This window comes from Apteryx mantelli, chromosome 3 (genome assembly GCF_036417845.1).
Source record: "Apteryx mantelli isolate bAptMan1 chromosome 3, bAptMan1.hap1, whole genome shotgun sequence".
NCBI classification, from domain to species: domain Eukaryota; kingdom Metazoa; phylum Chordata; class Aves; order Apterygiformes; family Apterygidae; genus Apteryx; species Apteryx mantelli.
This window is the reverse complement of record NC_089980.1, coordinates 48,418,263-48,436,168: the sequence shown is the minus strand read 5'-3', so window position 1 is coordinate 48,436,168 and position 17,906 is coordinate 48,418,263. Positions and strand designations below refer to the sequence as shown.

General features: G+C 39.9%; 1 protein-coding gene across 2 annotated transcripts in view; it reads right to left on the bottom strand.

The window, feature by feature from the left end:
* Window positions 1–10,571: 10,571 nt before the first annotated feature.
* The window catches only part of MEMO1 (mediator of cell motility 1), a 32,666-nt gene continuing 25,331 nt past the window's right edge, over window positions 10,572–17,906 (bottom strand). The window contains exons 8-10 of one of the 2 annotated variants that reach the window (XM_067293314.1): window positions 14,191–14,295; window positions 13,725–13,797; window positions 12,765–12,850 (exon numbers count right to left, since the gene is read on the bottom strand). In XM_067293314.1, the coding sequence (XP_067149415.1) occupies window positions 13,774–13,797; window positions 14,191–14,295 (129 nt within the window). In that variant the 3' untranslated portion in view covers window positions 12,765–12,850; window positions 13,725–13,773. Of the gene's footprint in view, window positions 12,851–13,724; window positions 13,798–14,190; window positions 14,296–17,906 lie in introns of both variants that reach the window. The other variant, XM_067293315.1, reaches the window with a different exon arrangement.

The following is a 17,906-nucleotide window of genomic DNA, read 5'->3' as shown; positions in this document are numbered from 1 at the left end:
GTGTGGAGGTGACTATTTCAGGATGACACTGTCAGAAGGTGAGTTCAGAATTGGTTAGAAAACCTGTTTCAAAGAGTCATTATCAGTAAATCATTAATTAAACTGGAAGGGTGAATCAAACATAGATTTGGTGGCATATAATGTATATATATAGTAGAAATGCTTTGGATAGTGAGAACACAGAGTATGATTTTTAAGTTTGTAGTTGATGGCTAGGGTGGAAGGACTGTCAGTACACAGGAGACATTAAAAATGATCTAGCCAAATTGGAGAAGTAATTTTCAAAACAAAAGGCAGTTGGATAAGGACAAGAGAAAGTGCTACACTTAGCTAGGGACTTCTGTGAGAACAGGCATTTGTCAGGGTAACAACTGGCTACACAGCTCTACTGCTGAATCTAGTGTCATTGTGTATCACAACCCCTTGCTGCTGCTAAGAAGGGTAAGCATCATACTGGGTCATGCTCCTAGCAGCAAAATGTGCAAGAACATGAAGTGATACTTCTCTCAGTTTGTCTGACTGCTGCAGAAACACTGTGTCATTTGGGATCCTACACTTCAAGAAAGCATTGACTGATAGTCTGGAGAAAAATAGTACGAACAACAAATCATGGTGTAGGAAAGTGATGGAGAGAATTAGGGTTGTTCCTGCCAGGGAAGAGAATACTGAGCAGAGATGTAGTAAAGGCTTTTCAAATAGAAAAACGATAGCTGCAAAGGAGAAGCGAGACTTGACCAAGTCTCCTCAGGTGGGAAGACAATGCACAGGACTCAATTGCAGAGAGGAGATCCCAACTTGATTCCCTCCCAGGAAGGACAGCGATGCCCTGGCAGGACCAAGCCAGGGGAGGCTGTAGGGTCACCACACCAGAGGCTTTTCATAAGCATGCTGGAAAAATATCTGCCAAGGGCAATTTAAGTGCATGCACTCTGAGTGAGAGATGGTGTAGAGGATCTTCTGAGTGTCACTCTATATAATACTGCCATCTCTTCAAATACCTGCAAGCAAGGAAAAGACCCTGGCAGCTGTGGTGGAGGTCACTAACATTTCTTTGTTGCTGCTACCAAAAGGAAGTCAAATACCACTGTTTCCACTATAAAGACTTAAATTGAGGTGCATACCTGGGCTTGAATAAAACCTGGTCATTTGGTGAAGCACAGAGCTGAGCTAGATAGACAGTGCAATGTTCTCCAGAACAAGCAACCACACTGCCAGAGATCTGGTGGAGTACTCACCCAGCTGGAATATACTTTTTGAAGAAAAACATCAAGATTAGAGCCAGGTCTTGTTTTTTTGTCTATATTATGTTGCTTAGGGAAATCATTATGAAAAATATTGCTTTTCATATACATAGCAGTTTAGAAAAAGTTTAATCTCTCTCATAAGGCGTATGCATAAGAGAAACTTTGAGATTTTACTACTTTTTATCTATTAAATTAATGCATCTTCCCTGCTACTCCAAGCTGGTCTTTTTTTCCCTGTAAATTCCTTTTTAGAGTCGCACACTGCAGAAGGTGTGTATTTATGGTTATGCAAAAGGGAAAGGGAAGTAAAAAAGACAGACTTAATTCTTCTGATCTGTAGATGGGATGGCTGAAGGAGCTTTGACTTCCTTTGAAAGATCTCAGGAAGGAAGAAACCAGGAGCTATTCCTAAAAGATCCTTACAAAACTTTTTGAAATCCCTGGATGAAAAAATACTCTGTAGTAGTGACTGTATAACTACATAGCAAAGCTGTATCAGCAGATCAAGGGATGTTATTACCCACTTGTCAGGCCACACCTGGGCACTGGGTCCAGTTTTGGTCCCCCCAGTTCAAGAGGGACATTCAAAAACTAGGGAGTCTGGGGCTGGGGCGGGGGGAACCAAAATGGTGCCATATGAAGAAAGGCTGAAAGAACTGGGTTTGTGCAGCCTAGAGAAGCGAGGGAGGGCTCTAATCCCTGTTTTTCAATACCTGAAACATATTTATAGAGAAGATGGAGGCACTCTCTTCACAAGAATGCACAGTGACAGGACAGGAGGCAACAGGTACAAATTGCTTCACAAGGCTAGGATAGATAGCCCAGAGATGTGGTGGCATCTCCCTTGCTGGAAACATTCAGGGCTTGGCTTGACAGGGCTCTGTACAACCTAACCTAAGGCCCTGCTTCCCACGGAGAGTTGGTCCAGATGCTCTCCAGGAGCCTGGGCTTCTCTCCATGTCCATGGCTGCGGAGCCAGGAGCTTGCTCCTCAGAGCTGAGCACAGCACTTGCAGGGCAAGAGCTGCCACTCAAGGACCTTTTGCGGGAGCTGGCGCTGAGTGCCCAGTTTGTGCAGCGTGGCTCCATCAGCAACATGTGTAACAGGCTGCTACAGCACTTGTAAACTTGGATCAAAAGATGGAAGGGGAAAACACAGTCCCCAAGAGGAGAAGTGGTTGTACCAAGTCAAATCAAACAATTTTTGTGGGACTAACACTGCAGTGAATCAAGGTCTTGCTTTGTTTCAATTTCCCCTTTCAAGTGACCGGTTTTTGGTTCTCTCAAGACAGTGATTTCTTGGAGCACCAAGGGGCAGTGTCCTCACACGCACAGCTCTTACCACTGCTTTACCTCTCCTCCTACAGAGATACATCTGCACCAGCTGCAAAAGGGTACAAACGTTTTAACCATCCCATCAGCTAAGCCTGTGCAAAGCAGCCCCCCACGGCACAAAACAGCAGCTACATCATGGTGGTGGTGTATGGTAAAGCCTTGCCACACCACGCTCCAGCAGTACCGAGCACCAGGGCCTGGGTGCCAGGTGCTCGCCCATCGAGGACAGAACAGCTCAGCGGTGCAAATTTAAGAATATGAATTTCAAAATGTCTCCACCAGTCCCAACTCTGCTCCAGATGGAAAAAAAGTAGCTAAAAGTGCCTTTCTTTTCCTCTTTCAGCCTGACTTCTTGGTCCCTCACCTTCTGACTTCAGTATGGAATGCTGTTTAGTTATAAAATAAGCTGGATACAGCCTGAGATCTCACTCTCAGATAAGAGGAGTTCAGCAACTAAAAGAAACTCTGATCATGGAAAAGCTCACATGTCAAGAAAATGGAACCTAGCAGGTTTTTTTTTTTTAAAGCAGCTTGGCTTCTATTCCTTTTTTAATGAACAAAATAATCTTGTAAAATCAACTGGCAGACCAAATAAATGAACCTTCTGCTCAGGGTCATAAAGCATGGACGTTTGTCTCCAGATGCATTTTGAGTGCATCTTCTCTATCTCTGGTTTTGTTCCACTGCGAGAGTTGTCAGCAGTGTCATTCAGCAAACTCATTCGTGATTTATAACAGCTGTGATCTGGCTCACCCGTGTTTTTCCTGAGCAGCTCCACATCTCCTTAGGAACACAAAGTTTGCTCCAGCTCCAACTGACTTCAATGGGAGCTTGGTTGGACACACGAGATTTTCCAGGCTCTGTAAGAAGCATCCGTGCGGCAGCAGGCTGCTCTGACCTCTGCAGGCCAAGGGGCGCCAGGAGGGCTGCGTGCAGCCCCCCAGCTTCCTTGTGGCGTTTTCCTGGAAGAGACGGCAAATACCTGTTCAGGCACAGCCCGAGGAGCTGCTCCCAGTGCGATGCCGGGATTGGGGCTGGCGAAGGGCCAGGAAAGTTCAACAGCAGTACTGAAACCTCCCCACGTCTAGCAGCTGAGTATGTAGGGGGTTGATGACTTCACCCTTGTGGACATCTGTCCACAGCAGAGGTGGCTGCTGCTGACCACCTGGCCCTTGGCAACGCGAGCGGTCAGGCCAAGCCAAGCCGAATATTTCAAGATCTGCCACAAGCAGAATTTGGGACTTGGGCACAGTCTGCTGCAACCCATTAGGCTTCTGCCACCCACTGCTACAGAAACAGGACCACACAGTTAACAATTTACCTGTAATTTCACTTGCATTCAAATCCGCATGAAACTGCTCCTTTTTCTCATGCAACTTGTAGGGCGACTTTTTTTCTTTTTTTGATGGGGTAGATTCAGCTTTCAGCTAACACTCCCACTTTTTAGTCGAGAACTAAAGTACAGCCTTCTGGAAATGCCAAACAAAACAAGTGAAGTAATTTTTGTATGATTAAGGAAACCGTGTGCTATTACATAATCCAAGAGGGCCCATGTCCAGAGACAAAACTGAAGGTGCACAATCAAATTCATCACTAAGCTTTTGAATGATCGCTGATGAGCTTTGTCAACAACAATATTTTTATTTAATAGATGCTGTTGCCATTTTTTTCTCTAGCTTGTATCAGAGACAATGTAGTAGGTGACAACCTCTAATGTAATTTTACTCTTAAAAAAAAGTCTTAAAATTTGTTATTGCAGAGGGACAGTGAGAAGTTGGGGCCTTGGGACATGGCCATGAAGCTGAGGACAAACTGGAAAAGTGAAAGGATCTCTAACTGCCCTTTTAAAAATAACAATAATTATTATTGACTGTTTGGGGTTAGAAATACTGTAAGCTCTTGTCAGGGCATATCAATTTCCCCAGTAAAAAACCCCCGTTCTCTCAAGTGCCATGCAGAAGGCACAGAGAAGCACGACACTGACATCTAGTGTTAACCAGCTCTTCTTTCTTTTTTCCAAAACTGAAATTTAATGCTATTTAATATTTGTTCACTGCTTTTAAAAAAGTACCGAGCACCCAAGCCTCCAGTTCTGGTCATCATCAGTCAGATCACCGCATTTCTCACATCTGGGCCAACTGATATTATTTTGAGTTTTCTGCATTAATCCTTCATTGAATAAATACTAAAAGCAACCACCTTATTCTGCTGTTCAGGAGTAATTACTTCTCTTTTGCAGCTTCTGTAGTTGCAGGTTTGGAGTCTACAGAGTCAACTCTGCAGGCTAAACTCCTGAAATACCAGATCCTTGTAATGCTTCTACTAGGAAAAGAAAAAATATATATATTGTTCTTGTCTGTTCAGCAGTTGAGGTAAACTGCTCTCTATATATGCAAACATGAATTAAGCCACTCCAAATATTTTCCAGTTTCTCATTCTTTTTTGCAAGTTCGTACTTGCTCCCTGCTCCAGGAGCTCCTGAGGACCGAGGCATTGGAAAAGCTCTGCCCTGCACCCGCTCTGGACAAAATCGGCTGGCGACTGCCTGCACCGATGTCATCTCCTTAGGACCCGGTGTCAGAGAAGCTGTTCTGCACTAGTTAAACTAGAAATGCCTTTGAACTGCTAACATAACTGCAACCTGGTGGTTTCCAAACTGCAACTTTTAAATAATTCTCACCTGGTCGGCGGAACGATACTGAACTTGTTAAAAATGGCCCATTACAACGTGTTGATGCACATGTCTAATACTAGTCTATGGGAAATCTGAAGGCTGATTCCTATCCAGACTAATGAGACACATTTCATTATGTAGTACTGATTTAGACTTTTATTGGCTTCATGTATTTTATTATTATTACAAGGACCTACAAGTATATACAAAGCAAATACATGCATGGTTGTGCCAGAGATTGTTTAAAATGTGCACAGAAAGGCTGCTGTGGGGTTTCTCATTAGCTGGGAACCCCAGAACACGGAATTAAATTATTACAGTGCAGTATTTCTTTAAAGACACACTGAAGTCAACAGAAATTATATGCCCTCCTGAGCCGGCTGCTATGAGGGAATTATGGAAAGCAAGAACTGTTATTTCAGAAATAAATAAAAAAAAATACTGAGGAAAACCCTTTGCGATCATAACTTCAGTGGGCTTTGGGAACTGAGGCTTTGTCTCACTGTCTGTTCAATCTAACTTTTTTTTTTTTTTTTTAAAAAAAAAAGCTCATTCATTTTCTGCACTTACCTGCATTTCTATGCTGATGTTCTTCATTTAACTTTACTACAGGATTGTCTTGTTTTTACCAAGACTGCCGAGCTGCTGATCCGAAGAGACTTTGGTTTCAGGCAGCCGCGAAGGCCCGCTCCCGGGGCCGAGGGGGGCCCACGCCGGCGCCCCCCCGACAGGCGCCCTCCAGCCCTCGGGCCAGGGACGTGCCCCACGCCGGGCGTCCCAGGCTCCCTGAGGAGAGGATGGCTGCTGCAGCGCTCAGCCTTTCGGAGGGATGGGAGGGGAGGCCTCCGCAGACTACCCACCACCAAGAGGAAAGGCCTGACGTGAAGCAGGTTCATTTTTAATGTGGCCTTTCCTGAAGTCCGCAGGAACCCTGCGCTCAGAGACAGCGCAGGCGTAAAGCTCACTGGGAGCGGAGAGAGTGTCAAAGGTATTTCTGCTACCCACCTTTTAAACCAAACTCAGTTCTATGCACTTATCGTACAACACATTTAGGCTCACAACAGCAAACTCGCTCTGCAATTTTTCCAGTGAAGAGCCATCCCTTAGTAGCTGTGCAGAACATGGTGCAGCAAATACCCTCCTTTGCCAATTGCCTCCCAAGAGATGATCCAGTCTGTTGATTAACCAGGCCCTGCTTTCCTCCAGTATCCCCCAGTGGCCACAGAGCTATCCAGGATACAGTGCACAACTAGCAGCCAAGTCCTTCCTCTGCCTCCTTCTGGTTCGAGTTGTCCCTACCCTTCATAGAAAGCTGCTTACAACCTTTTTTTTTTTTTTTTTTTTTTAAGTGAACATAATAATACTGTTGTAGCTTCCCTTAAGTACATGTTTATATGTGTCACAATTTTCTGTTGTCTGCTTTACCAGAATTATTTTCCCCATACAAGCCCAATGATTTGGATAATAGAGTTGATTTGGAAATATAGGGGACACACGCATTCCTTTGCCCTGCCTTCCAAATAACTCCTGAGAGATGAAAGTCTGAACATGTACCAGAGCTAACGTACTCACACACACAGTAACCAAGTTAAATTTATTTCACACCTCCTTGAAAGTTGCATTTGATTAAATCTCAGCCTCGCAGACTGAAAACATTTCTCACAATGACAAAAATGTGATTTCTCCCCAAAAGTAGTCATAAAACCAGTCAGCATTTCCAAACCCTCCATTTCTAGCAGACATCTTACTGATAGGTTATTTGTAACACTGGCTCTTTGCATTGTGACCATAAAGGAAAATAGATTTTTACCATAAAAAGATACACAAGCTCAACACTGATTCATCACAGCTGAGCTTACAGGCTCACTGTTCAAGTTCTTTTTATAACTATTTTTAGAATTAAAAAAAAAAAAGCACTTTGAGCTTAACTCTACAGGGAAAAAAGACATTCAAGGCAGAAGAGCACTAAGCACTACGTTGGCCTTAGCACAAGGCTTGCTCAGAGGCCATCCCACCCTACAGGGGACACATGGCAGCAGCAGGGCAGTACATATGCATTAGCCACCTCTGCCACCTCCCTCTGCAGGAAGCAGACAAGACAAGGGACCAGGGTCTGGGTTGCCTGTTGGCGGCCAGGACTGGGGCTCTTCCTGGCTGGTATCCCTGCACCATCCTCCATCAGGCCAGTTACGAAGCTGACATTCAAGGAAAGTATATTTGATGTTAGAGCACCACATGCAAATATAAAGCAATTTAATTTCTAATACTGTAGAAACACCTCCTTGGTATTTAGGGCAGTATCATATGAGCTGAGTCACTGCAAACTCAGTTCTACTTTGGACAGGAGAAATAAAAAGGATAAGGCATGAATACTCCACTACATGCTGAAAGAGCTCATCAGAAGAGCATGATATTCACTTTTTATTTAAGAAAGGACTTCATGCAATTATAGTTGCCATTGCAAGAATCACTGCTGTTTCTAGCGTTGTGCAGCCACAGCCATAGGCTCAGGAAAGACATTTCTCTGTGCTATAAAATTCATTATAGAAAAAAAAAGTGAGACATTTAGGTTCAGAGAGTTCCTATTTTAATGTTTAACGCAGTATTTGATTCCTCTTTTAAGTCTTTCTCATACACAGAGCAGATACTGTACCACTGAAGTCACAGGTTTCATTACTGATTTCACTGACCACAGATTTGAGGCTCTGGGTAATTCCTTAGTGTGATTTAAATACAAGTACTCAAGTTAGGAGTGAGTGAGTGTGCATGTAAACAGTAGTTCAACAACTTTGGTTTCACAAGCCTTGAAAGATGTATACAGAACTGTTTGTGGGGAATATGTATTTACCATTAATCAATATCACATGCCCGAAATGATTATTTACTTCTCTTAAATCCACCAAGAACCAAACACGGCCATCATCTCCTTAGAATCTTTGAGGGGAAAAAGTTCACCTGCTGCCTTTGCGTTAACTTACCTGTAATTTGAAGATATTAGCATAAGATTCTCCCCCATGAGTTTGAAGCCCTAGAGCAAGACTTGATAAAATACCTCCAAGGTTTCTTCTCTTTGAAGTAGCAGTAAGAGTATGTCAGCTCCCAAATAGGACAGGGAACAAAAGTCCCTAACAAAGGAGAAAAGCAACCATTTTCTTCCCACATATTCTCCTCAACTTTCTCTGCCCCCACAAAAAACAAACAAACAAAAAGTCTCTTAAAAACTGATAATCATCTCTTTCTTAATTTAGAGCCATCACTACCCATGACATTTTCATTCTTGGGGTGTAAGTAAAGGGAGAGATGTCTAAGAACCCTGCAACAGGGAATGCATATTCTATATAAGGACCCAAACAAGACAGGAAGAAGTAAATGCTGTTTACAGATAATGTTGGAATAAGATAAAACCCAAATGGCACCAGGCATCTGGAAATTGTCTGCAGTATGCAAAGAAAAACTGTTTTCAGAATTAGACAGAATCAAATAAGAAAAAATTTGGAAGAAAAAAACCCCAACACTCTAGAGACCATTACCATAAGACTAATAGATTCTGCATTACCAAAAGAATAAAGTCAGTTCATCCCTACGGACCAATTCCAAGCAATGTTTTGCAACCATCTATTGAAAAGGCTATCTGGCTGCACTGCATGCCCAAAATCAAAACATTTCACGTCTTCGAGGTGCATTAAGCCAGATTTTAAAATTCAGTTTTTCTTCATACTGAAAATCTTTCCACAGGCTAGCTTCAGGCTTAACTTAAAGTTTCTCACAGAAGGAGGGAGGGAAAGGTCATCTATACAAGAGACTTCAAACATTTCTCCATGAACGTAATAGTTTGGGCAATTTCTGAGAGCAGATCAGAAACTAGCTGGCACATTGAATTCAGCCTGAGGAAATAACAATTGCAAATCATAATGACTGATGTAATTTGAAAGCAAAGCTTTCCTTGATGCAGCTGGTCTCTCTATTTTCCTGAGGAAATAAGAGGAGAGCACAAACATCGGGGGGGGGGGGGAGGAATAAATAAAACCCCCACACAAAAAACACTCCACCACCAACCACTGACACTAGGTGCACTAAGCACTGGGAGACCATGTGTGCAAGCATCAAACAGAAACCCCCCATTTCAGTGCCTGAAGTATCAAATCACAATTCCCGAGTAATGCATACAGCAATACCCCTAAGACGCAGCAATGAACTAACTAGAAAACAGCAAGAGCAAAAGCTGGGCCTAAAAACACCTGGATGTACCTGGCATTTCCAGAGGTTCCAGGAAAGGAGGCTGCACTGGAGTAAAAACTAAATTCAAGTAATAGCATTGAATCCAAACAATTCAAGTCAAAATTTAAATTAATTAATGCTCATGAAGGCTGAGAGCAGCTAAATCTAACTCTTATCATGTTGAGGTCAAACATAATTTGAGGGACACATGTTCTCAGACTCAGGTAAAACAAAAACAAACAAAAGCCCCACCACACGCAGCCCCAACATATGGGTTCCTGATACAAACACAAAGGCATTCACTGGCCAGCAGCAGGATACTGCTTGTGCTAATGCTATTTCTTCTGCTAATGCTATTTATTGAGCTTCTGCAGATCTCAAAGCTAAATAGCTGAAGAACTATTGCTTCATTTCAGTGTCAAAAATATTAGACTGAAGAATTAAGAATTCATTGGATAATATTTAAAAATACTTTTTAAAAGACTTAAAAATCTGTAACTTTTTTGTAAACATGAGAGCAGAAAAGCAAAGCAGTATTTTAATCAACATTTTCACATTTAATATGCATTCATTTTTCTAGAATGCCAAAACTTGAAAGTGAGAGTCACTTTCCTGAATGGATTTATTGTACCAGAGGAGCAGTCAAATCCTAGTTATCCTATGCATAGAAGTAGCCTCCACAAAAAGCAAATAGGACAGTGAATGTTCAATATTGTGTAAACCACACAAATGTGATATTCAAGTGTATATTGGAGTGAGAATAGATTATGTACTAAAGCTAAAAAATAATGAGGCTGCAGTCTTCAGTGAAGATCTTTTCAAGAAATTACTGTTCTCTACATTTGCTTTTCCTTTTGACATGCTCCAAACTGAGACACCAGGAAACTGAGTACTGAAGTCAACTTCCTCCAAAACCACGAGAAGTCATGGCCAAAAAATTGAGTTCTTCTTTGAAACTAGATATATGCTACTCTCGAACAGAAAGGATTTATACAATAAATCTTTCTAAAGTTAAAGCAGATTCTACAAAGCTTTAACTTTTTCCTGATTGGGCTTCTGATCTGCTATTGCTGGTATTATTAGTAGGCACAGAAATTCCCATTTTAATTAGAAACTTTATTTTGAAATACATTACACAGTTTACATGTGAAGTGCTTTCACTGTAAGATATTTCATAACATTGTGCTGAGCAAAATGATTGATGAATTTCCTTGAAGCTCTTCCAGTTATGTTTGTTTTTATTAAAAATACCTTACAGAACTAAGATGCAACTTAAATATTTGTATTCAGAAGCTATTACTGTATTTACCTTAGAGAAAACATATATACTTAATCATTCCAATCAACTATGTGTTTCAATAATGACATTAAGCATTTGGCATTAAGACTGAAAGAAATTTGAGTCCTAATTAAATTTGTATTCACCAAAGATGAAAAAGAAATCTTCATGATCAAATGACTTTAATAAGGCACAGTCAGACAAGTATTTATAAAGACTGGCTACCAATTCAGTTTTGCTTGCACATTCTTTCTGCAAGGCTGTGAAAAATAATCTGAAAGTTGTTTCTCCTGTCTGCTGCTGAGAATTTTCAAGAACAAGGCAGAGCAATAAGGCAAGTAAAAGAAAGAACATGCAAAGAAGTCTGGCATTTGTGATTAATTCAGAACATCTGCAAAGTAGTTCATTCTATAAATGGAGCATTCACCTGTTATTATTAATGTAGCAGCCATCTGTGATAAGGAGAATAGAAGTGGTGCAAGCAAAAGTGGTGTTTACAAAAAGAATACTCAGCATTTTAATAGAATATCAAGATTTCTGTTATGCTTTCAGCTGAAGACTTTGCATGCAGCAATGCCCACAACTTTCAAAGATAATCTAAATTGAATTCTGAAATTCCCCTCTGTTACCCAAAAGAGTTGAATGTAAAAGGAGGCTGCTTGACAGCAGGTCAAGTATCAGGGAATGAAATCTCCATTTAGACAATGAGCCAGTACTGCCATTCTATTTTGCATTTCTTATTAGAATAAAAGGAAGTCTTCAGGAATGGTAGTAATTCAAACAATTACACCATTATTTTGGCTAGAAGAAAGTACAAGAACTCTTAAGATGTGGTGGTGCTTAAAGAATATGAAACAATTTTACCCCCAGTCAAAGAATTAAAAAAAAGAGGACCCCCCCCCACACACACACACACAAAGAGAGAGAAGCCTTACCTTCCCCACCCAGTTAAATCTTTGAGGAATAATTGCTTGAGCTTAGCACTGTATGGCTTCTGTGGCCTATGAATGCTTGATAGATATTCTAAGAATTCTCATTTCCAGCTATTGTTTTCAATATTAAATCACTTCAAATAAAAATACTGCATCCATTTCACTTCATCAATCAAACTGATCATAAAAATCATTAAAACTGTATTTCTGATACAAATTTGTATCGTATACCAAAAGATATTTTATAGATAACTTTGTAAAACAAAAAGAATGAAAATATAAAAAAGGCTTTTAAAGTTCTTTTGCACAGCTGAACTCATAGTGCAGGTTTAAGATAAAAAAATCTGTAAATGAAGTAGTCATAACAAATGTTGAATATAAAATACGTTCTGAAGTATTTTACAGAATGGCTGAGTTATCAAGCATAAGAACTGAGGATAAAGGATGTTAATGACAAGCAGCCACATACAGAAAACAAAGCAATAAGTTTAAATCAGACTATTTTGGTTTGTGTAGCCCTTTATTAGCAACTAAAATAGAAGATATCTGTTGTACATCACGGGTAGTAACTGACTATACTGGAGTTTTATTATATTCTAATACAGGATCATTTATAAATGCGTTGTTCTTTTTTTTTTTTTTAATTAAAAAGCTTCCACCCCTTTTTCTGTTTACAACTTGCAAAACTATTCTGAAAGCTGAGTACATGTGCACAGGTCTGCGAAGAGTGCAAATTTAGGATATGGTAAATGCTTTACATGTTGTATAAGGACTGTCTGCCACCATGCCTTTATAGCCATTATCTTTTTTAAAAAGCACAAAATATTTTGATACCAGCCTTCCTTCCACTGTCCTAAACAAGAAAGCATTTTTAAATGAGTTGAAACTAAGGAAGGACTACACCTACTAGAAAAGAAGAGTTCTATTAGTTTGAGGTTTCAGTATACCCAAAGACCAGGGACTGTATCTTTGTAAGGGCTAGGCTGGGACCCCGTATACAGAGTGTGTGCAGGTGCCATCCCTGAGCATTCAGCGGTTCAGTGGACCATAAGTGCTCCAGCTGCATAACTCACTGAGCTGTCTTGCCAGTTTCGACACTGGCTTGACTGAGCATAATTCAAAAATGAAAAGCTCATATTCATTCCATTCTTCTGGAGCTCGTTGATAGCCTGAAGAGAGAAAAAAAATGTGTTTAAAGAAAAAAGTATCAGTGAAATAGTTTATGACATCATCTAGATCTTAGTCCTTTCTTCCAAATGGTCTTTGGGCATTCTTGCATCTCTCATACTAATGAGAGCTTTGTGGACCTAACCCATTTCTGCGCTCTGTGTATCCACTGATGCTCCCCCCATTGCACTATGCACACCCAAACAGCTCTATAAAACATTACTAAATAGCCTTACTAAATAAAAAGATCATTTGAGAACCACACTTTTGATTCTGTAGGGAATTTATACAAAGACATATACATAACAGAAAATCACTATTAACACTTTTTTAGACAGTATTTTTCCGTTAAGGAAAAAAATGCACCAAGATGTATGTAAAATGCGACAATGTGCTAAAGTGAACTAGCAGAATTCAGCTCAGATTCATTGCAAGGGTAATCATTTTTTGACAGTAAGCATTGGAGATTCTTACAGAGCTAAGTCATAGTACTGAATTTTGCTGCATGCATCCCCAACATTGACATTGCTCGTACAATCTTTTATAGATCCCACTTTAAAATATTCCTCTATATATTCTCCATAGACTATATTTCCAATGAATTAAGCTTTCCCTTTAAAAAAGGATATGCCTATTATTTTATATTTGAATTATATTAAAAGTACACTGTAAGATTCATTTAAGTAATATGACAAATCTGTAGTACTCCAACAGTGCTGTGAAGCAGCTGTGACACAGTTTAGACAACTAAGTTAAGCCAGGTTTATGTTTGTACTGCATCACCAACGCAGAATACAATAACTAGAATGTACCAGTTAATCTGAATTCTAATCGCCATTAATTTATGAGTTAATGGTGCACTGCACTAATACTTACAGAGGCAATCTCTCATCATATTTGCAAAACTCAAAAATGCTGTCAGACATCACAAGGCATTCACGATAGCTAGCTAATAGCAATACAGAAAAAAAAATACATATGTATATAAAGTATGTTTGTAAGTACTGATTCAAAAGAAGCAAATATGTACTTCCCCATGGAGATGGATTTTTTTTTGTTCGTTTGAAGTGCCAAGAGAAAGTGAATGATTATTTCACTGAATTTCAAAGGAACGTGGTACCTCATCTCCCTCAGGCAATTGAAAACCTCAGCCCTTGTAAGAACTTACATTTGTCTATGTGCAAGACAAGGAAATTAGAGACCAAATTGAGAGCACTTGGAAAAATAAATTAATTCCAGACTTGCCATTTTAGAGCTAAGGAATACTCCAGCAGTATTACATTTTTAAAAAGTATAAACAATTTTGCTAAAAATTGTATTCTTCAAATCAAAAACTACTTACATTTAATAATACTCCAATAGGATGTCTTCCACATATTGTATTATGGTATTTCTTCAAGTAATTGCTAAAAGATACAGGATCTAGCTGTTCTATAATGCTCATACCCTGAAGAAAAAAAAAAAAACACAATAGCAATGATTATTTCACACATTCAAAAGCGGGTGTTTATACACTACTTTGTGTAACAACATAGGATATCTGAAGGAGGAACAAAACCTCAACTTTGAATCAAGAGTATCAAGGGAATCTCAGCATATGAGCTCTAGCTTGTAATCATCTTGTTGCCAACCCCTGACAAACTAGGAGCATACAGGCTTTTCCAAAGCTGTCAACAACTCAAAGATTTAGGAAGCTATCCTTGCAGTATTAATGGGAAAAAAAAAAATCACATTAAAAAAGCTCCTCCCACAGACTAGCTGATCCCCCACCTTCAAGTCCGTCCTGCTTTCACAGGATTTTGTGCAGCAATAACCAGACAGATTTACTAAAAGAGCAAAGCAGAAAAATTTTGCCTCCATCTCTTCTCCCTGGTAATAGTTCTCAGGTCAGTGCATTTGTCTGGGACTTCTGATGTCCAGCAATCCCAGGCAAATCATCAATACACACACATGCAATTCAAGCATGTAGCAAGTGTAACTATCCCAGACACATCAGGCATGCAAGGCAGTTGATCCAGGCATAGGCTGGCCATCTGTTCAGTGCATAAAAAGCAGACCCAGAACCTCTTTGAAGCACTGGAAAGCTGGTGCACATGTCACTAAATTTTCCCCAAAAGAAATGCAAGAGCCAGAAGATGCTTCCACATTACATGATGCAGTCATGTGCATGATGCACCTATACATCTTTTTTTCACCTCCCTCCATACTGAGACCCACAAGCCCATGTAGTTATACTACGAAAGCTAGAAGATCTATGGAAAACAAAACCTTCCACATACACAAACATTTGCATTCATAAAGGCAAAGAATTCTACAACTCCAAAACCAGCCTCCTCTTTCCCTACCCCCATATAGTAAAGCAAATGCAATAAAAAGTAGTTTAAACCAATCTAACTAAATTACTGTCTGGATCTCACCATTGCTTTGCTATTTTGGCTGAATTTGATTCCATCCTCTCCTGTTTTTCCTCCCTCTGAAAATGGTTTAACTCCCTTCACCAGGTAAATGAGCTTCAATCACTTACTAATTCAGTAAGACACATAGTTGTGCCTTTTACGTGTAGCTGATGAAGTTGGAGAGTTTTCCTTAGAGTCCAGAAAAAACATACACTTTGCATGGGGATATAGGGAGGCTGATATTAAAAAGGAAGTCAAAGAAAGAATTTCTCCCAAGATGCCTGATGTTTGTGTGATTGCCCCTCCCTTCCCTTGCTGCTTTTGGTGAAGTGTGGGTGATAAAAAGAGAAATAGTGATGCAGGAAGAAGTCTGTCTGTCTGAAGTCTCCACCTCAAGAGTGAAACCTCTTGAATATTCTGCAAGGGTGTTGGCTGATCTGGCAGATACTCCAATTACTCAGACTGTGGATCACAACTTAGAACAGAGAAGATGGAGATGCCCAAGAGAGTCAGAGGATTAGAAAACAACAACCATAACCACCACATTTGTGTACTCTTTATTAAAAACAGACATAAGATGAATTCATATAAAGATAAATTTTATGGAAAAATAAAACCAAACTATGCTGACCAATTGCTGGCAAGAGCTCAGCTCTTCCAGGGTCACAGAGAAGGTGTTTGGACCCCTGGCCAACAATTATAGCTGTTGCTCACTCCTGATCTACAGAACCCAAATGACTGCCAAAAATTAAAGGTAGCTATTCCCTAGCTAGTAGTGATTACACAGAAATCATTGTGTTTGTGAAAAGTTTAAGTAGCAAGTCCCTGAACCATCCATTCCCTTGTAAATTGCATGTGTCAATACACAGCTAAAGAAAGCAGAACCAAACTTAACTACATACTCAAGTGAAACCAAGCATGCATAAGGCACTTACCAGACACTGAACAGCTCATAAAAATATATTTTATCCATTAGCAAACCCTTTCATGACTTGTTTTAAAAATAAGAATGGCTGCTCAACTGAGAGGCTCTTTTCATAGCCATAAGTCACTGGAATGTACTGGGCAACAGGCATTTGAGCATTTGTCTCAAATGAATGGACACTGATTTATCAGAATGCCTAGTAAGCTTATTTCAATACACAATTCAATACCATGAAACATTTAGAGCTATGCAGTGAGTTCATCCCAGCAAATGCTAACAGAGCCTTCATACATCACAGATTTGAGAAAATCCATATGAAATGGGTATTAGCAAATATCCTACAAACGTTCAGCTGTACTGAACTTTTCAGTCTTTTTGATTTAAAAGTTGTTATGGCAGAGGAATGAAGTTTACCGGCCTTGGTTCTCAGACTAGCATGGTGTTGAGGAACAAAAGAAGTATCTTTGTCAGGTTGTGTTTTGTTTGTTCTAAAAAAAAGTATGAAGCTATTCAGAAATTTTCAGCATTCAAAATAACTCAGCTGGACATAATTTAGAGCGGAGTTAAAATACCTGACAAAAACCACATGATAAAATGCAAACTATCACATGGATATCATGACACCGAAGATAAATACCATATCTCAGTTAAGCAGACATTATTAATAGCACCTACAGTATCCTAGTACAGTGCACAAATGATTAAAAGTGTTTACATTCTTAAATATAGTCTCAAAAGGACAAAATATCTAAGAGCTTACAAAAAGCTGCATGCTTATTTTATACTATAGGCCAACAATCGTTTAACTAATTAACGTTTGCAATCAATTATCCCAGCTGCTTCTTCACTCTTAAAAAATACAAAATAGTAGCACACTTATGAAAGCAGAAACACAAACTTGGTCTTAGCACTAGTCCGTCCAACTATCTTTGCATAATATGAGTCACTCAGACTGGACAATAAACAGATAACAAGAAAATTACTGCCTGGGTACAGTATAGTATATAAGCCTAGAGTGATGGTCCACATTATGCCCAAACTAGAAGGTCTTCCCAGACTGGAGAACTGTGGAAGGTGTTGCACACCAGAGCGGCACTGCGGAAGCCACCAGAATTCAGCTACATTTATGAGAGCCATCTCAAAAGCCAGCCAGGCTGGGCACTGCTTCTGCACAAAGACTGCCAGCTGACTCTGCACAGCTCTCCTTAGTATCTGCATTACTTTTTTCTTCCCCTCCCCCTCCTTTCCCTTTCAATATTCAGTGTAACAGAATCCTCCAACTGACTCAAGCGAAAGGAATAAGGTTTCACAAATATAAGTGAAATGAGCAATCTGCCACTGAAGATTGAAGTGGGCAGTCTACGTTTTCTGGCTAGCCATCATCAAAAAATAATTACTCTTCAATGACATATTACAGAATACTCCTCCGTTCTTAATTTAAAAGATGCTAAGTATCAGGGTTATGATATACAAGCAAATTATTGCACGTTGGCCACTCAATTATAACTCTTCATTTGAGGATTCTTCCCCTGGCACCCCTAATTATCATGAGGATGCTTACTCCTTTCACTGAGTGCCTCACAAGGTACACAGTGGTGCCCCCAGCCTAACAACAAGGTCACATTAAGAGTTACCATGGAGAAACTGATGTGCTGCCCAGCAATGTTTACTACTCTGCATTTTTTATGTTGGAATCTAAGGGCTCTAAGAGCAAATACAATTTTTCATAGAGGTTAA